General features: G+C 37.9%; 1 protein-coding gene across 2 annotated transcripts in view; it reads right to left on the bottom strand.

The window, feature by feature from the left end:
• The window catches only part of GREB1 (growth regulating estrogen receptor binding 1), a 147,822-nt gene extending 128,011 nt beyond the window's left edge, over positions 1-19,811 (bottom strand). For both annotated transcript variants that reach the window (XM_043987596.1, XM_043987595.1), the window contains exons 1-2: positions 19,655-19,811; positions 4,322-4,441 (exon numbers count right to left, since the gene is read on the bottom strand). In XM_043987596.1, coding sequence (XP_043843531.1) covers positions 4,322-4,441; positions 19,655-19,811 — 277 coding nt within the window. The remainder of the gene's footprint in view (positions 1-4,321; positions 4,442-19,654) is intronic.
• Positions 19,812-21,500: the final 1,689 nt, after the last annotated feature.

The raw sequence follows: 21,500 nt of genomic DNA on the forward strand, positions 1-21,500 counted from the left end.
AAAAGGGCATGGAGTTAGAGCAAGGAGCTGAGTAGTGAAAGTGGAACATACCCTAAGGGAAGGGCCCTTATTGTATTAAAAAAAAGTTCCAGGCAGCAGGTGGAAAAAGACTTTCCTGAACGCAGTCAGGTTGTACATTTTATTTCCCTGTATTCTTAATTTTAAATAGTATCTCATAAATAAACTCTGCTTTGATTATTTAGTTAAGAGGCTTCTTAATCTTTTGCTTATCAATTTGGGAGCAGTGTGGAGAGATTTTTAAACGGCCCATACTAAGTTAATAGCAGTCAGATAGCCAGTCAGTTGATTAGTCCTCCAGTCAGATTAGTCCCGAAATTAGCCCTAGTAAGTCAAAAATATTTCCACACCACTTTGCCATAATGCCTCTTAACATAATAGACATTTAAATAAGAGATGTCATTCAAAAGTAATAAAAACACATTATAATGAGCTCATTTACCCACAAAACCCTAAAGCTCAAATTATTCATTTTTAATAATATAATTTACACTTTTTTAATGGCAAGTCAGCAAGCTATGATATCTGGGATTTATTTTGAAAATTGATTTTCCAGAAAGGTCCTGAGCTCTACACACACCCAATACACTTTCACTATTTTCATTATCATTATAACAGCTGACATTTATATCCACTGTTTTGAATTTACAAAGCATTTTAAATGCATTATCACATTTGATCCTCACAACAAACAAGCAAGTAGGTACTACCGGTATTATTATCCCCATTTCACAGATGAAGAAACAGAGCAGAGGCATCTTGCCTAAAGTAACACTGACTATGTCAAATGCATACTGCGAAAATGACTCCTAGACCTACATATCACCTCTGGTCTTTTCTGTGCTGAGATTAAAAAGCCTTAGGCCCTCAGGGTCTTTTCTGTGTGAAGGGCTGGTGCCTCTCCCCCTCCACTTCAGCTGAGCCAAAAAGCCCCATGGGCTGTACGAGACCCAAGTCAGACAGCTGGGGGGAGGGATCCCCAGCTCTCTCCACCCTGAGTGCATCTATTCCATATCACAAGCTACCTATTGGACGTTTTGAACTGGAAGTCACAGAACTCATTGTCTTACCTCCAAGATTCATCATTACTCTGAACTTCCCTATTACTGTGGAGCACACTACCATCATTTCAGCCACCCAGCTTCAAAAGTTTGGTGTTCTCCTTAACCCTTTATTCTCACTGACCCTACATATGCAATCAGTGGTCAATCTTTATATCTCTTAGCTTTGTGGTGGCAACTCACCTAACCTCAGAGAGCTTTGTTTCCTCAGCTAGAAAATTAAATATTTACATGATCTCCTTTACAGGGCTCTCAGAAGGATATCAGTTACTTTGTGTCAAGTGCTCTGTAATCATAACCAAACATAAACAACTATATAAATGTGTCTTGTTTTTCTTCCCTTATTATTGTCACATTAGTTAAGGTACTCAGCTATCCTAACTACCAGGACAGATGGAGAATATATTATATTGGAAAAAATGTCTGTATGTGAATATACACATCTCTCTCTCTCTCTCTCTCTCTCTCTCACACACACACACACACACACACACACACACACACACACACACACACACACCCACCATTTAGTTGGGGGGCTGACTGTGGAATGTAATTGATATAGAGAATTCCCAGGTGAGGAAATGCCCCATACCCATATAGGTCAATCATCTTCCCTGTAAGAATTTGGCTAATGAGAAGTTAAATGACTTACCCAAAGTCAAACAGCCAGTCAACACCAGAATCAGGACTTAAACCTAGGACTTCCTGATTCTAAGGCCATCTCTTTACACGCTACACCACACCACCTTTCTAATAATTCAGTAATAGGACTTTAAAAAATAAACCAGGCACTTAATCCAGTACACATCATCCATGACTCATGAATGGTCAAATATGCAGTTTTTTACATCCAGATATCAACCCAACTGAGGAACTCGTCTCTCTATGACATTGGAAATTTCCTCCACCTCTTGATTCCCCTTCCTTCTCCCTTCCTTGCTGCCACTAAAATCCCAGAAACACTCCTTTCTCTTGCTACTATGGCCTACTGAGGGTGATGGTAGTTAAGTCCCTGCTCCCACACCTGGATTTCATCAAAGATATATTAGGTTCCTGACATCCTTAGCGTGACCTGATTCGGAGTTTTCCCATAGAAATGTTTAAAATGTGAGCTACCAACCATAGATGGAGAGCTCAAAGGTTTACAAATTGCTTCCCTTATAACTCACTGAGAGAGACAGTACAAGTCATTGTGAGGTCTACACTCATGTTGTAAATGGGGAAATTGAGAGGTTACCTGCAGAGTCATCATTACCAGTTATGGAATTTTGACCAATTCGGTCATGGAGGAGGGCAGACAGTCGCTGGGACTCTGCCAGGACACTGCATAAAAACAGCATTCTTCCCACAGAACTGTGCAAAGAGAGAGAGCACTAACCAGTAGCTTGCTATTTTAAGAAGTTATTCTTTAGGGTCCTAAGCTCAGTTGCTTCTACCCAGAAGGAGGAACACAAATACTGTTAGTAAAAGAGGATAGCGTGCTAAGCCTGGAGTCAGTAAGACCTAAGTTTAAACCCAGCTTCAGATATTTACTATCTGTGTGACCCTGAAGAAGTCACTTCACCCTGTTTGCCCCAGTTTCCTCATCTGTAAAATAAGCTGGAGAAGGAAATAGCAAACCATTCCAGTATCTTTGCCAAGAAACCCCCAAATGGGGTCACAAAGAGTCAGACACCACTGAAAATGACAAAAAAAGAACACAGACCCTCTAAATTTCAGTATCCTTGGAGTAAAGCCCTGATACCCTAGTCCTGGTTGTGGGTCTGGTTAAGTGAATTGCCCTCTGATCACAAGGCTAGTAAGCACCAGTACCAAGACTCGGACCTTTTAGTCCAAATACAGCATCCTCTCTACTCCACCTGAGCTGGTTAGGCTATGCAGGGTTATTAGTACTATTATTCAGCTATGTTATGAATTAAATGAGCTTCTGAGCTAGTCTAGGAAACTCGCTCACTATCATGTATAATACTGTCCCTTTGTGCTCTAAGTTGCAATGTACAAACTTCTGGCCTACAACCTATTCTTAAGTTTAACTATTTGTGGATCTACTAAGGAAGATATGATTCTCTTTGCCAGATGAAGCAATCTAGATAGCCAACATAGTGAATTTTAGGAGACATGGTGCTCACACCTTTCTTGCCCTTCACCCCTCTACCCTCTTCACAATGAACTTAATATAATAGAAAGAGCACTGGATGCTTTTTCCGGGTTCCTGGGCTACAGTAATCCCTATGCTATGTACTATCCTATATGATCCTGGGTAGATCACTTAACTTCTCCTGTCCTCTTTTCTCATCTATCAAATGGAGACATTAAACTACCTGATCTCTAAAATCTTTTCCAATCATAAAGCTGTGACTCTATCTGTGGCACTACCACATAGGCCAAATAGCCATCTTCTTCTCTTACATTGGAATCAAAGGTATGCCTTCATTATGGGAGCTGAGAAATATATAAAAAACAACAACAACAAAAACAAGAGGAGGGAAATCATAGTAACCTCCCAAATTTATTTATCACCTCATTAAAAAGCACTTTCACATAAATCATCTTATTTAATCTTCAGAATAATCCTTTGAGTCCATGAGGGCAGAAACTATTCATCCCATCCCCAATTCACAGATGAAAAAACTGAGGCTCATGAAGGTAAGGTGACTTGGCCACAAAATCAGCAAATGGCAGACTCAGGACTCAAACCCAAAAACTTCTGGCTGTTAGGTACAACATCCTTTCCACTAAATGACCCTGTCACTCTGTGTTCCTGCCATGTGCCACATCTTTGTCAGAGGGTATTTTTCCAAAACCTCCAATGGCTATGACATGGCTGTCACAATCATATGATAGTTCCGGACAAAAGGGTTCAGCCACTTTCTCTTCACAGTGTGGTATAGAAAACAACAACAACAACAACACTGGATTTAGAGTCAGAGGACCTGGATATGTATCATGTCTTTGCCATTTACTAACTAAATAACTTTGGTCAAGTCTGAGCCTCAGTTTCCTCATCTGTAAACTGGGGGGAAAGTGTACCTATAAGACCCACATCTCACAGGGTATTTTAGATTTAAATAATCTCATAAGCATTATACAGTTCTACAAACTTTAAAGCACTACATAAATGTCCCCTATTATTTTATTATTAAAATGCAGGGATTTGAACCCAGTATTCTCTAAAGATCATTTCCAGCTCTAAGATCTATCTATTAATGGCAAAATTTGTGGTCTAGCAAAATCCTTACCATCTGTGGTACAGCATCCTTCAGGAGGAGGGTGCATCTGATAAGTGTTAAGGGGACTGCTTGACTCCAGTCCTTCCTCTTCCTCTTCCTCTTCTTCCTCATTGTCCCCCCTGCTGCCTGCTAAAAGGAAAGAAATTAATATGGCAGGAGACAGTCAACATTCTTCAATCTTGCAAAAATAAGCTTTTTGCTTGGCCTTTCTTTTCACTTGAAAATTAATTTACTTAAGAAACATTTACGAAGTGTCTGAAATATGTATAAGAACATGATACGTGCTAGAGGGTTTATAAAATTTGGAGAGAATAGACCCTGGTCTCAGGAGCTTACAGTACAGTACTGAGAAATCATGGGCTCAAAAAAGGAATAGAATTAATTAAACAAATATTTATTCAACATAAACTGTGTGAGAGGTCCTACATGGGGTTCTGGGGCTATGAGATGAAAATTGACACTTTCTCTGTCCTCAAGGAGCTTACACTCTAGCAAGGGCATTAGAGATATGATATATAAGTATACTACAAAGGGGGAATACGATTGAACAAAGGGATATCCAGACACAGTGCTCAAAGAAAATGTAAGGCAAGGGAGATCCCTTTCAGCTGGAGTAATCAGGTAAGAATTCATGGAGATGGTGGGATCTGGGGTGGGCTTTGAAGAAACAGGAAGATTTCAATAGTTAGAAAGGAAAAGGATCTATATTACTATGATGGAGGAAAGTCTATGGAATCAGATGGAGACCAAAAAAAAAAAAATGCTGACAAAGAACCGGGCATCCATTTTGGCTGGAATATGGATTTTGTATAAGGGGGAATGTAAAATAAAGCTTGAAGCAGATTGTGGAGGGCCTTAAATGTCAAGCTAGGAAGTTTATATTTTATCCTATAAGAAGCAATAGAGAGCCAGTGAAAATTCCATCTCCTTTCTGGCATAATCTCACACTCAGAAATCCATTCTTATATATGTTTGTGCACAGTTCTATGTACATCCTAGATGTTCAAGAAGCACTGGCTGACCAATTTTTTTTCCATTTGTACTTTAAATCATGTATGTATTAGAGTCTTATGCATCAATGCACCCTTTTAAAAAATTTTAACTACAGTTGGTTTAAAACATACCTATGATAGAGGGCTATGTTTTGTTTTGTTAGAATTTACCTTAATCCTGTGTCACCAAATAGGCCAATTTCTGCACATACATTGTCATTTACATGTGGCATATATTCTCCACCTCCACCAAAAAAAAAAAAAAAACCTCTGGTTCCTCATCATGACTGGTATTGACCCTGGCTTCTCCTATGCTAGGTCAGAAAAGCACAAGATCTGGAAGAAGCAATGTTGAGGTAAGACATCGTATGCTCCATCCAAGGACTAGACTGGTTAGGTACAGAGAGGTTCATCACCAAAAAGTTAGCCATGACACAAAATTTATTAAGCCACAGCAACATATGAGGACCATATACTGAGGCAGAAGGGCTGCTTTCTGTTTTCATGGATGAAAAACTCACACCATACAAAACTCATAGATCTTCAAAATAAGTATATATTGTAATCATTTATTCTAAGACTCTAAATCCAATGCTCTTTCTACTAAACCACTAAAAAGAACACTAGACCAAGTTCACAGTTTAAGCCTCTTGGGGTTAATTAGTTCTGTCCTAATTAAGGGTGTTGATTCAACTCTATTATCTGGCAACCATTGGGCCAGGAGGCATGTGGCCAACCACACCTGCACAGGGAAGGCAGGAATTCAGAACAAAAGAACTAAGGTACAGAGTGGTAGCCTCATAGTGGCCCTGCCTGGACTCTTTTGTTCTTGCCTTTCCCCTACCTGTTAACAGGAAGGGAAGACCCAGAGGATCAGGATGGGCAAAGGCTAAATGCAGTGTGTTTCAGACTCACGTAGTTCCTACAGGTAAGCAAAAGCAGATTTGGTATAAAAAATGGAAGTCAGGGGCTTCAGATTTTCCTAAGATTATAAAGAGGGGCTAAAAGGACTTCCTAGCCCTAAGTCATATGGTTGAGACAGGCACATTGATCCTCCTAGAAAGAAGAAGTGAGTTCAAAGTTAGATCAAATGACTGGGGCTTGGGGGCAGCTAGGTGGCACAGTGGATAAAGCACCAGCCCTGGATTCAGGAGGACCTGAATTTAAATCCAGCCTCAGACACTTGACACTAGCTGTGTGACCCTGGGCAAGTCACTTAACCCCCATTGCCCCACAAAAACCATCTAAAAACAAACAAACAAAAAACCAAATGACTGGGGCTCTAGTCACCTAGATGGCTAGCCTGTGTTTAAAAAAAAGAAAAGAAAAAACACTTGGCCCCTAAAAGCTAAGCTTCAGAGAGATAGAAGACCCAGCTCCTTTTGAAGAGAACGTCATAAGGCTACTGACCTCTGAGGTGTGTTTTTCTTATTAAAGCACTAAAGTTTATCCTCTAAGCTTAAAAAGAAAAGAAAAAGTGACTGAATCAATTTTTCCCCTCATGGAGAAGTACCACCATATTTCTCAGTTTCCCAAACTCCTAATCCATTTCCCAATAAGCTACAGAGAAAGGGAAGGGCTAGCCAGCAAAGATCAGAAATCAATCAACAAGCATTTATTAAGCACCTACTGCAGTATGTGCCAGTTGGGATAGTGGGGAAAGGCCTCAGAACTAGTCTTCAGGAGGCCTGGGCCTGGTTTTGCCGCTAACTTGCTCGTAATGAGGGAGTTGGCTTAAATGATCTCTCAGGTTTCCCTTCAGTTTTAATGTTTTAATGTTATGTTACCTGGACCTAAAGACTGTCTTCATAGTCTTGAAAAATTAGTAATTAAGTCAAGGTTTCCAGAGAGATAAAGGAAAATTTTCAGAGCACCCTCATTTTCATCAAATCAGTCTTGGTATTCACACCTCATCAGCTCTCTCGACCCACTGGATCCCTATGAGTGGAGGGTGGAGAACCTTCATTGAAAGAGGGCCTCTACCTGGATCATCTCTTCATTTCTCACCTGGCTGCACATCTTGGGACTTCATCATACCCACATCACACCTCATCATGATGAAACATCAAATCAGCCTTGGTACTCGTACCTCATCAGTACCTTCTACCCCTCTTTAGAGAGGTGAAAAACCCCCATTTAAGGAAGCAGCCAGGCCCGCATCTGTTCCTTCATTGTTAACAGCTACCTCTTCTTTTAATAAAAAAGAAGTGTTCTTTAATTTAGCCTGCACATTTCTTGCTGCTAAAATAAAAGTACATGAGTTACAATTGCCAAGGGAACTCTAACAATCTCCATAAATACCCAGAGAAGGTGATGGTTGAGTTCCCACTGGAATGTGAACAGATGAATGCCCTCCTATAAATTCACAGAAGCAAATCATAAAAACCAATTGTCCCCTGCCAAGTTGTGAATAGAAACTCACTAGAACCTGAAGCATGAGGCAAAGCCCTGTTTTAGTCTCCATTTGAGGGAGACTCAAAATCCAAAGAGATAGGGGGGCGGCTAGGTGGCGCAGTAGATAAAGCACCGGCCCTGGATTCAGGAGTACCTGAGTTCAAATCCGGCCTCAGACACTTAACACTTACTAGCTGTGTGACCCTGGGCAAGTCACTTAACCCCAATTGCCTCACTAAAAAAAACAAACAAACAAACAAACAAAAAATCCAAAGAGATAGGGGGCAGCTAGATGGCACAATGGATAAAGCACTGGCCCTGGATTCAGGAGGACCTGAGTTCAAATCCAGCCTCAGACACTTGACACTTACTAGCTGTGTGACCCTGGGCAAAGTCACTTACCCCTCATTGCCCCACCAAAAAAAAGAAAAAGAAAAAGAAAAAAAATCCAAAGAAATCTATTTGCTAACCTCTGTATCCCACTTAGAAGTAACATCACCAAGACTTACACCAATCAAATGAAAAAAAGAATAATGGAAGCTCCCACTGCACTTGGAGGTAGAGATCCTGTCTTAGAATCCTGGCCCTGATACTTTCTAGCTACATAAACCTAAGTAATTACTTAAGCTTTCAGGCACTCAGTTTCCCTCTTCTGTTAAAAGAGAAGGTTGAACAAGTGAAGTAAATCATAGGTTCTTAACCTGGAGTCCATAAACTTATTAAATATTTTGAAAACTGTATAATTGATTTCTTTTGTGATCTTATATATCTTATATATTTTAAAACATTATTCTGAAAAAGGGTTGCTAGACTTTACCGGACTGCCAATGGAGTCACTGTAGAAGAAAGATTAAGAACCCCTTTAGTAGATGACCTAAGGCCCCTTCCAGTTCTAGCATGCTACAATCCTCTGATCTGAGGACCATCAAAAAAAAGTAAACCCAGTTATTGTTTCAACAAACAGATTAGTTTTTTGGACACTCATCCTATATACCACAGGATCATCATCACACAGCCATCAATTTCAAGCTGGAAGGGACTTTGGAGAATATCTATTCAAACCTCTTGATTTTCCAAATGAGAATGAAGAATTAACCTGGTTTGGAAAATGATTCCTAGCTGCATTAGTTATTGTTTTTTGGCTCTACTGTTTTAGTTCATTTTATCTTTTTAGAACAACTCAAATTTATATAACACTTAAAAGGTTTACCAAATATTTTATCAAAACAATCCTGTGAGTAGGAAATACAAATATTATGATTCCCATTTCACAATTGAGAAAAATTTAAATTCCAAGAGGTTAAATGACTTTACAAGGATCACAAAGTTTCAGAGCCTTCTCTCAAACTTCCAGTCCAGTTCTTCCTCCAGTATACAATGTTACACTAACAGTACAAAGCTAGAATACCCAAAAAAAGCCACATGGTAGAGTGGTCACCACCACATTTTCTTCTTAACTGCTTCCATGAGTCAACTGAATTCAACCATTATTTGACAGGGATGAACATGGAATTAGCTTTATACCAAAAAATTTTATTTACATATAATATACACACATGTATACCCATATATTCTTGAATTGAGCCATTATTTAACAGTGGTCAACATAGAGACAGTTATACTAGAAATTTATATTTATGTGGATTATAAATATTATACATAATATGTTTGGATTATATGGATATATGTGCATAAATATGTTTGTGTACATATGTGTGTCCATATATCCTTGTAGACAATTATCACATACTTGGCCAATAGAACCCATTCTAGACTCTTAAGATTCGTGAATTCAAGGACAACATCTTATCCAAATTTTATATCTCCCCCAGCACCCTAGCCTCTGCACATAGTAACAGAATCTCAGAGTTGGGAGAGTCATTAGAATCCATCTAGAATTATTCCTATTTGACCAAGAATGCCCTCTACACAGAGATATGCTGGAACCAACTTGAACTGGCTGTCTGATAAGTTTTCAGCATGAGTATTTTCACCTCAAAAATTGCCGAATGCTACAAACCAGGGCTTGGTTTATTGTTTTCTTCATTATCTAGACTTAAGAAAGTCATTGGAAAAGGTTAATGATTCAAATTAAACTTAAAAGTGTGCCATGCATACCCCCCCCCCCGCCTCAGGGCCAGTTGTTACACAGTTATCAGCAGAGCTCTGTCTATACAACACACCCAACAAATGGTTAACCAGACTTTGCAGCAGGGGAACACGTTACTTCCAGATGCAAGGTCAAGTCTTATATTGAGCTTAATTTACCTCTCTGCAAATTTCCAACCTCTGGGGATAAGCAGAACACATTGAATGCCTTTTCTATGTAACAGCACCTCGAATAGCAATGAGAAAACATTTACTAAGCACCTGTTGTGTGCTTAGCTCAGATAAGTGCAGTAGATACAAAGAAAGGTACTACTATTTCAGAGTCTGTGGTCCTATCACCTACCAAATATGGAAAAACAGCTATTAAGTCTCCAAGTTAGGTGCTTAACAAATATTTATTGAATGGGAAAAAATGCTATTATAGCATGCTTACCACTAAATTATAAAAACATAATATTAAGATATAGTAATAATAATGCTTACCATTTTTATAGTGCTTTAATGTCTATAAAGCATTTTTATTACATTATCTCATTTTATTCTTACCAGAACACTGAGGGGTAGTGTTGTGGGCCCAAAGTACCCCAGAGGGTATAATTCTTTAAAGAAAAATTCCTAAGAACCCCAACCCCATACCCCAATTTTCCCCATAACAGTAGGTTCTATTATCCTACTTTCATAGATGAACAAAACAGAAGCTGAACCAGGTGAAGGGACTTGCCCAGCATCATACAGCTTAGTAACTATCTTAGGATCAAGTCATTCTGACTCCCAATTCCAGAATTCTATCCACTCTGCTTATGTTATAAAATGCCTCATAATATGAAAAAGATATAAAATCTCAAATAAGAGGCAGTGTGAGCATAGTCAAAAGAGCTGTGGGCTTGGAGTCACAAGACCTGGGTTCAAATTCTGTATCCACCCCTTACTTGCCACGTGACCTTGGCCCCATCACCTCACCTCACCTCCCTGAGTCTCAGCTTCCCTTTCTTACAATGAAGACAGAAATATTTGTGCTGCCAAGCTTACAGGGTTGTGGGCAAAGCATTTAATAAACTTCAAAGTACTAAAGAACTAAGCACTATTATTATCTTCCTATATTCATAAAAGGGCAGTGAGGTGCACAGTGGATAGTGAAGAGAACCTGGAGTCAGGTAGACCTGAGTTTAAATCCAGCTTCAGTTGTGTGACCCTGGGTAAGTCACTTAATCCCATTTGCCTCAGTTTCTTCATCTATAAAATAAGCTGGAGAAGGCAATGACAAACCACTCCAGTATCTGCCAACAAAACTCCAAATGGGATCATAAATAGTCAGACACAATTGAAATGACTGAACAACCACACCATGCATAAAAATGTGACCAATATTATACCTCCAATGGGGTCTTAGACAAAAAGTAGGCATAGAATTTTTAAATACAAACGGAAAAAAAAAGTTAAAAGCAAGATGGACTATTTATTACAACCATTATATCAGACAATCAGCACCCAGCTATTTTATTAAATTATTTAAACAATGGAACCTAATTGATGTAAAACTACTTCTACTTGATTAGAAAAACTATGGCAAATGTGTATCCTGAACAACATCAAGATAAACCAATTATCCTTAGGATCTGGGCCTACATGAGTTTTGCCTCATTTATCTGGCACTATCAGGGAATGAATTCTATAGTGTGCCATCAAGGAGTTTCACAGCTGAATGAAGCTCATTCCCTCATGAACCAAAACTTCATTTTTAATATTAGTTATTTTATTGATTTTTTTTAAACCTCAAGATTGCACTTGTATTTGAAACTTTCTGGAGTCTGTGTTTAAAGTTGGAGTGCCTTTTTGGAAGGTCTTATAATTACTTAATATTATCTACAGTTAAAACTTTAGATTAAAAAATATAAGATGATCAGGAGACTAAAAAAAAAAATCACAGCAAAAATGCCTCACACATAAATTAGTACCAGCTATATGTTTGGGCCTTTGTAGTTACAGACTTTAATTATACTTTTTCCCTCAGCAGGATGAATTTAAAGAAAGTATTTAGTACTTTTCCAGGTATATATAGAATTTTGCTTTTGCTGTAACTGCCAAGGATTTGAAAAAGAATTAAAATTTCCTAGTTATGCATACATATATACACATATATATTATCCACAAATACACATACTTATACATTTGCATATATGTATACATTTGTATGTGTACTTGTGTGTTGTGTATACATGCATACATTATGTATATACATACAGATTCAAATATATACTGAAAAGCAGACACTATTTTAGATGGAAATCTTTCTGAAATTTGTTATTTGCCCCCACTGGTTATACTTCAAATATCACATCAATGGATGTACTCCCTTAAATAGTCCAGGGTGAGCCAAAAGTCACAAAGTCACAAAGGGGTTTCAATATTTTAAAACTCCTTTATTTTTTGTTTTTAAATTATAAGACATCATATACATTTTTATATATACATAATGTATGTATATTTTTTTCCTCTATATATAGAGAGAGGAAATAAAAAATAATTTTCAAAAAGCTATTAAAAAATCAAACACCTTTGTGACTTTTTGGCCCCACTCTTTACATAGGAAAACCCTCCCATGCTTTTTCATTCTGTGTGATCCTTGTCTGGGTTCCCAGAGAGTTTCAATGGAAGAACTACTGGATGCAAAGAAGACTAAGCTCTCCATTTTAGCATTCACTGGCTACCACCACAATACTTGAGCTGTCTATCTGCTATTATCATTCATTCTTACTGTGAGACAGCATGAAATAACGTAGGTAAAATTTCCTAAACAATATCCCCTATCCACCTTATTAAAATGTAAGCTCCTTTAGAATAGGGAATTGCTTTCAGTCTTCATATTTGTAACCCCAGCATCTAGCACACTCTCTGGCAAATAGTAAGTGATTAATAAATGCTTGTTGATTGACTGATTCTTATACAGATCATCCTTGGTGATTGGATATAGCCTGCTTCTGTTTGCCATGCGGCTCTCCATTGCCCTTTGCATAACCTGCAATTTTGATTCTTTAAGCCACAAAACATATTATTTGATACTGACCATATTTTAAATTATTTTTTTTTCTCAATAACTTCAGTAACCTCCCATCATCTCAGACGTTGTCTCCTATGAACATCCTTCCTCTCATTACATGGCAATATAATTCTATAACTGCTGCATCGTTTTTCTGTCTTCCCCATCGTGCCAAGCTATCAGTTGTAGTTTTGGTTGCCATTGTGCCTGCCTCTAACACCACACAACCCTATTTCCATTTCTAGTTTTCTGCCAGATAAATAAGCTTATGCAGAATTGTCTGATAAAATGAATCAGAGGGTTTTTTTGAGCCAAGGGTAGCTTTAGAGGTCATTTCATCCAATCCTCTCACTTAAATAGGAGGAAACTGAGGCATGGAGGTTAGTGACTTGTGCATGATCAGAAAGTGAATTAGTGACACATCTCCTGAGGTTTTTTCACCAATGTTCTTTCCACTATACCATGCTTCAAAGAATAAATAAAGCTTTAAGAGGGGCCTATAAGAAGTAATATGCACAGCTTTAGCTCAGTGGCTTTCTTACAATTACATGGAAGTTCTTTCCTTCGTGATAAGAGACTAGCCCAATTACTAGAATAATTCAGATAATCAATAAGCATTTCTTAAATACCTACAATTTGTTAGGTACAGTCTAGACTGTAGAGATACAAAGAGAGAAACAAAACAGTCCCTGCCCTCAAGGAACTTACATTCTATCAGGAGGAAACAACATGTAAATACATAAATCTATACAAAACAAATACATTGTAATTCTGGAGGTGACAAGCACTAGCAGCTAAGGGGAGAGGGGAAGGGCGGGAAAGGCTTTGTGTAGAAGTTGATGCTTCCATTGTTTTGAAAGATTCAAGGGATTCCAAAAGGAACAAGTGAGAAAACAGTGTAGTCCAGATATGGAAGAGAGCCAGTACACAGGCACAGAAACAGGAAATGGAAACCAGTTTGGCTGGACCAAAGAATGCATGAAGAGGAATAATGCATATTTAGGCTTTAAAAAGTAGATAGGATGAGATTGTGAAAAATAAATAAAATGTGAAAAGTGTTTAATTGAATCTTAAGGTAATAGGGAAACACAAGATTTTGTGCAGCAAGGAATTTATTGGTCAGATCTCTGCTCTAAGAAAATCAGATTGGCAGCTACATGGAGGATAGAATAGGGAGGGGAAAAGACTTGAGGCAGGAAAAGACAGTAAAGAAAATGTTATTGCAATAGTCCAAGTTACAGGTAATGGGGAAATGAAATTCTGATTAGTGAGAGCTTCCCATAACTAACAGAGACCCACCATCCTCTCTGGAGAGCTGCATGCCATGCTGGTATATGCATATACTCTCCCTACTTTCTGCCTCTAGCTTTGGAAGTATTAATGAACACTACACAACCATTCCTAGAAAGGACATGTAAATCAATTACCTTCTGGCTCCACTCACCATTACTGACCATTGCTGACTTCCCAGGTTCAAAAAGACTCTCCTGGTCCACCCTCTCCTACCCGGGCTTCTTCTACTTGAATATAAATTCCTTGAGGACAGAGACTATCTCTTTTGTATTTGGATCCCCAGCAATTAGCACAGTGACTACATAATAAGCATGTAATACTTTTCTACATGCATATCTATGTAAGTATTTAAGAATACACACACCTACACTCTCCCTATTTGCCTCCTATTTGTTGTCAGGACAGCCATCCCTCTCAATAAAATCATGGCTTTTTAAAAATTTATTAGCACTATAAAGACAATAGAGGGGTCAGCTGAGAATGGCTTGAACCTAGAGAGGCTGGCTACAAATTCGAGAGAAGGCAACACAAGGGGGAGAAAGCTCAGAGAATGAAACCACACACAGCCTTACACAGTTGTAGTCACTTGTAGCACCCAATGGAAACACATTGTTCTCCAAAGCTGAAAATAACCGGAATTTAGGCTCACAAGTAAATGAAAGACTGACCTTACTTAAGCCCCTAAAGACAGAGAAAGAACTTGAAAGCCCATCAGCAAGAAAGCAAGATTAAAGGTCAAAGGTCCACATAAGACATTCCAGGACCTTTGGTTGAATCAGTTAAGAGAGCAATAAGTGGCTTGGTTTCTTTTTTCCCTTCCTCTTCTTTCAAAAAACCAGGAGCCAACTAAGAGCAGAATCACTTACTAAAGATCCAGTGGCAAGGCTAGAGCTTTAAACATGAATGTTATAAACCAGATTACTTTTATCTTGTTCCCCTCAAATCACAAACCCAGGATTCTGCGAGATGAGCAGCTACATATTACTGCATACTGTGAATGGCTCATTTTGTTTTCTGTGTAGACAATAACAATAACTTATATTTCTATGTGAAGCAGTCTGGTGAGGTGGATAGAGAGCTGGCCTTGGAGCCAGGAAGGCTGGCTTAAGTCCTGTCTCTGACATATTGGCTCTGGGACCCTGAGCAAGAAGACACTTAACCCAGCAAAATTCCAGGCAGCTCTCTAAGACAATAAATTGCACAGGAGGGGTTTCCCTGTACTAACTGATAGAAAGGGATCTTTCATCCAGAAGCTCCCTCCAGCTATATAATTCCTGGTCCAGTCACTATCTCTTACCTATACATATAATAGTGTCTTGAGCTCTATAAAGCACTTGCTCACAACAATTCTATTCTATTCACTGATTTTGTGACCTTAAGCAAAATCAGTTCCTTTTCCCAAACCTCAGTGTCCTATATGTAAATGGAAAAGGTATGCAATTCAAAAATGTAGCACAAAGACCATCATCCCCACTTTACAGATGAGGAAACTGAGCCTCAGAAGCAAAATGATTTAGCTTATATTCACACAAGTGTGACAGAAGTAGAGTCAACCCAGATCTCTACCTGAAAATTTAACATTCTTCCAACTAAATATATATCCCATACTGTCCCTCCACTTACATTTTATTTTGGTTCCATCATTCAAATTCAATTTGACAAACACTGATTATGCAATACTGAGAGACACAAATCCAACCAGTTCATGTCATAGTGAACCCATTTTATTACCAAATGACACTTTTCTTCATCTTTACTTATAAAATACATAGTTCAAAATTGTGAGTGATTTTGTGGGTTGGAAGGAGTAGTTTAGAAATAAAATGTGCACAGTGCAGGGGGTGGGGATTTTTTTCCTGACGAAAGAAAAGTGAATGGAAACTGAAGGAAGAACTGAAGAGTCTCGGGGAAAAAAAAAGGAAAAAAAAATTTATTTTACTAGGTAATAGGACCAGACTGAAATTATCCTAAAAAATAAAGACACTGTTAATGGAGCAAAGGGGTATTTAGAATACAGGCATCCCCAGCAATAAAAATAATCTTTAAGGAGGGAGAATAGGGAGATAAGAGGCACAGCCAGAGACAGACAAAACAAGATGTAGCTTAAACAAACCAGTCTCCACAAGGTTTTATGATGTGGCAAACAGTGGCTCGGAACTGAGTGTTTTGGCTTACTGTGACATTTAACAAAACATAAGGATGGCCTCTTCTAATTCTTTTTTGTTTCTTTCTCCCCACCCCTTGAAGACACTGAGAAAACAAAGGAGCCAGTTCGGTGGCACGAACAAATGGGAAGATGAGAAATAAGAGTGAGCCTGCCTCTGGTTTTAATACCAAAGTGAACCACTGAACAATCTCCTGACATCTGGAAGCAAACTGTTGACATTCAACCCAGAGGAATGTAAATTGTAAGCCCCAAAAGCTGACCTTGAAAAGCTACTCACTCCCAAAGTACTCTAACCAGATATGGGCATCCTGTGGGGTTAGAATTGTCAAGAATGCAGACACCCTCCTAAGGATGAGGGAAAGTTAGTCTACTCCCACATTGTAAAAATAACATACAGATCAGAGATCCTAAAAGGGTTCTCCTTCCTACTCTCCCCCCACCCACTGTGAGTTGTGATTATAATAAAATCTACTTCTCAGATACCAATCTGTTCTCACTACTTCTCAAAGCTTAAGAAAATAATTATGCAATGTGGCATAGTAGAATGAGAACTGAGCTTGGATTCAGAAGACCTGAGTTTTAGTCTGAGCTCTCCCACGTGGTCTTGTAACCAAAGCCAATTTACTTTATGTTCTCAGAGACTTCATTTTCTCACAAGTAAATAGGCATTATTATATTTGCATGGACTACATCGCAGAGTTGTCATTTTGTAAGTCAGAAAATACTATTTAATGTGTTACTATATTAAAATACTATAAAATACCATACTATGCTATGATTAAAAATAATAATAGTTTCTTCCATTTACATATACTCTGAGGAGGTATATACTTACATATACACATATTTTAAGTATATACCTTACATATACTCTGAGGAGGTCAAAGACAAATGGAAATGTCTGATGTAGACCCAAAAAAATTTTATAGAGATAACTTTCTGTAGTATCAAGAATTAGAAGAAAAAGTGGATGCCTATTAACTGAGGAATGGCCAGATAAATTGTGATATGTAAATTAATGGAATATTATAAAGCCAAAAAGAAAGAAAAAAGAATTCTGAGAAACTTAGGAAGACTCTTATAAACTGCTACAGAGCAAAGTAAGCAGAACCAGAAAAATTTACAGAAGGACCAAAATAATGGAAAGGGGGGAAAAATTAAAGACTTGAGAACTCTGATCAATGCAGAGCCAACTAAGACTTCAATGAACTGATGAGTACAGCTCCTGCCTCTCAATAGACAAATGGTAAAATATAGGCATAAAATAAGCCATATACTGTCAGACATAACATGTTTACCTGCACTTGTTTGTTAAAAAAGAGGGGTGGGAAGAATCATTGGGAATAGCAGCAATGGAAGTACAAGAGGACTAAAAATTTTAAATAGAAAAAAATTAAATTCTACTAAAGGTTCTACTAATGAATGAGGTCTTATCAAATGAAAAAATTTCAAGACTGGTCGTGATAATAGAATATGTTTGTTATATGAGGACCACTTTGACAAATTCAAAGAGGCTCATCAGTAGTCCGGCCCCAGGTTGATAAATTTTTCAGTCATGGCAACTTCCAAAGACTACCTACCAATTTATAGATGGGTTCTGATAGCATCAGGAGAGGGGAATACCCACACTGACAAAAATCACAGATCATTGGTGTGCCCAAGAACCAATGTTAATATTCTCTCACTGAGCAAGGATTTCATCTAAGCTTCTGATCTAGCCTATCCAAAAGCTGGCTAGTATTTGGGATGTATTCCCACAACCAGAAGAAATAACAGCCATACACCTTTGTTAGTTAAGTTTTGTCAAATGATTTCAAAAAGGGTTTTAGCTAACTGAAAATATTCCCAAGGTTTTGTTGTCAACACTAGCTAGTACTATATCTCATTACTTTGTAGCCATATCTTAAGCAACTATGGTAGATCCTTGCAGATAAAGAGACCCAGAGGAGCTGTGCCCAAGGTCACTTAGCTAGCATGTAGACAATTCGAGACTTAAATAGAGGTCTTCTGACTCTTTGGGCAGTAGTCTTTCCCTTACACCATTTGTGTAAGTAAATATTAGTATTATCATATATTCACATAAGCACAAAATAAATCTTTATGTCTGGATTCAATTTCCTTTCAAAAACTGTGCTTCTGCTAATTTGCATGGTTAATTTAATTAGGGGACATTCTCAGTTATTATACAATGAAAGCTCTTTTCTTAGCATAAGAAAAATCTTTTGGATTAAATCCAAGACCCAGAAAGGTTGACTGTTGATGTAAATCCAGTTCTGTGTTTTAGGGAGGGGTGGAGTGCTCACCGTTACATATTCAAATCTCAGCTGCTTGCTACCTACTTAGCTCCTCAAACTCTAATGGATATCAGCCTTTCACATATTATCCTAACAAAACTGTCCAAAATATCCTAAAATAAGGCATTTTAACAAAGTACACTTTGTAAAGAATTTATTTGGGGTTCTACCACATTGGACCCACATCTTTTAGTAGCAACAGAGCGCTCTATATAATCTGCACATCTGAGAACATCCTTAGGCCATGCCAATCAAAAGCCTAAACTGAAAAGAAAGCCTTGATTAAACATTAAATGTCTCTTCCAATGGTGGTCTGGGGAATGATGTTTGACATAAAAATCCAACATCAAAAATTCTAGATGCAGCTAAAATACAAGAATAATAAAAACAGTATTTTTTCATGCAATTAAGCTTAATTCCTTCAGTAATTAAGTAAATCCTGAAGCTTTCCACAGGCATTAAGAGCAATTCAATTTCAATTGGGATGGCTTTTCAGTAGCTAAGAGCTTTTTGTTTTTTCTAGGTAATTTCTAGATGACCTCAGCACTGCTTATCACAAACAGAAACTACCTCAGGTATTTGACCAAGTTTTTCTGTCAATCGCTGAGAAAAAAAATAAACAAAAGTCACTTTGAGACAGAAGTGTTAACATTTCTGACACATCCAGATGAAAATGTCTAAACCCCCCAAAAAGAGAGCTCTAAAATACAGTTTAAAAACAGCATAAATTAACACATTCTTCCCGTACAAACTACAATGACCAAAAAGATCTGTGTATCGTCTTTTAACTTTACAGTAATCTGGTCTTTCGATTTTGCTGATCCAGGAAAAATGATATGATAATGCTTATATCACTGTTCCTTCTAATATTTCAATAGTCTCAAAACACTCCTAATAAAGGAATGGGGTTTTTAAAAATCATATTTGGACATGTCCTATATAAAGTAGAAAAGGAAAAGTTTTGAGAATTTGTCACCAGTGCCTTTCCAGTTTTTTCCTAACTATTCAAATTTAAAATACATGCATGTGCACATAGAATATGTAACATTCTCCTACCTTCTAGGGATGAAAGCTGTTGCTCAGCTTCCAAGTATAACTGAGAAAAAATTGGCCTGGGAACCAAATTGTTGGACCGAAGTGAGGCCTCAATGGAATTATGTAAGACTTCTTCAAAACGGGTGGTCTTCAGCTGGCCAGCATAAGAATTTCCCATCTTCTGAAAAGAGGATGAATTAGAGAAAATTTACATTCAATTTCAGTTTCCAGAAGGGATGATGCCTATAGAGCTAAAAATAAACAAGGCAATCCTGCTCCTAAAGAAAGGGCAGAGCTACATTGTCTCCAATGGTAAGAAAAGGAAAACTGACAGTCTTCACCCAGCAGATTCCCCTCCACCCCACCCCCCAACCCTCAGCCTGGTAAATTACAGGAAGTTATATAAGTAACAGCTTTCCATTATTCAATGGAGGCAAGGAGGAGTCTGACACTTTAAAATATTTTACTAGAAACTGGGGCCTTGTAATTCCCAAGTTTAACACACTTCATGACATTTCCCCAACATGCATTCCTGTATAGAAGAACATTACTACCCAATAACCTTTTTTTTAAAAATTCCATAATCTAAAACAAGACACTCTTTAAGTATTCAGAAGGAAAGATACTTTTTGTATGGGAGTAGCAGGCAATTAGCAATTCAGAGAACCATCTGCTCTACTATATTGCTTTAAAAGGAGTCTCCAACTCAAAAGGCTAGGGAACTGCTAATCTATGAAAACAACTTCTGCCAAAAAATAAAATAAAATAAAACAGACTGTTAACTTCAAACATTGTATGGGAAGAAAAAGATGTTGAATATGGATGGATAGGGACTGAGCCTGTGATTTCATTGCTACATAGAACTCTTGGATATTAAGAGTTCTACCAAGGTAGGTCAGTACCTTCCAGGAATTACCCATAGCACTGAGAAGGGTTAAGCCACTTGCCCAGGTTATCATAATATGTGTGGGAGGTGGAATTTGAATCCAGGTGTTCCTTTCTCTAAGACCGGCTGTCTTTCTACTTATTAGTAAAAAAAAAAAAAAACATGCCAACTCTTCTTTTCCTCTCATGTGAAGAAACAAATGTAGAAATGTCTGTGTTTAATTGTGCTATATGAATGTCATGGAATACTATCGTACCATAAAAAAATGAAATAATTTCAGAGAATCCTGATAAGTATAAAGTGCTGCAGTGAAGTGAGCAGAACCAGGAGAACAACAACAACTTTGAAAGACTTAAGAAGTCTGATCAATGAAATACCCGAATGTTTCCAGACAGCTATGATGAACACAACAAGATGCAGAGATGTACATTTTTGATCAAGGCCACTTTGTAGATCCTCTTGCACAACTAGTCTTATTTGTTACAAGGTTGGGGGTGGGGGGGGAGAAGAGGTTGGAGGAGACAATTATGTTGCTAAAAAAAAAAGGAAGCCATTGAAACATTTTTTTTTAATTTACAAAAGCAAACCGAAAGAAGTTCAGAAGAAAGCACAGACAAGCAGAATGTATCATATATACTTTCAAAAAAGCAAACAGTATGAAATGGGGGTTGACAATCCCAAATTTTTTGTGTTTAAATTCTGAATTTTAAAATTAAATTTAAAAGAAATTACAGTTGATGTACTGATGGCATGTCTGATATACAAAGGCAGCATTTTATGATGGAAAGAGTATACAAGATCTGTACTCCAAAGCTCTGGGTTTGTGTCCTACCTCCAAGTACTCCTGACTTGGAGCCAGCTGTCAGTGCAGAGGATAAGCTGCTTGGCCTGGAATCAGAAACACCCAAGTTCCAATTCAGCTTCAGATACTTACTGTGACCCTGGACAAATCACTTAACTTCTGATTGCCTCAGTTTCCTC

This window comes from Dromiciops gliroides, chromosome 2 (assembly GCF_019393635.1).
Source record: "Dromiciops gliroides isolate mDroGli1 chromosome 2, mDroGli1.pri, whole genome shotgun sequence".
Lineage (NCBI taxonomy): Eukaryota > Metazoa > Chordata > Mammalia > Microbiotheria > Microbiotheriidae > Dromiciops > Dromiciops gliroides.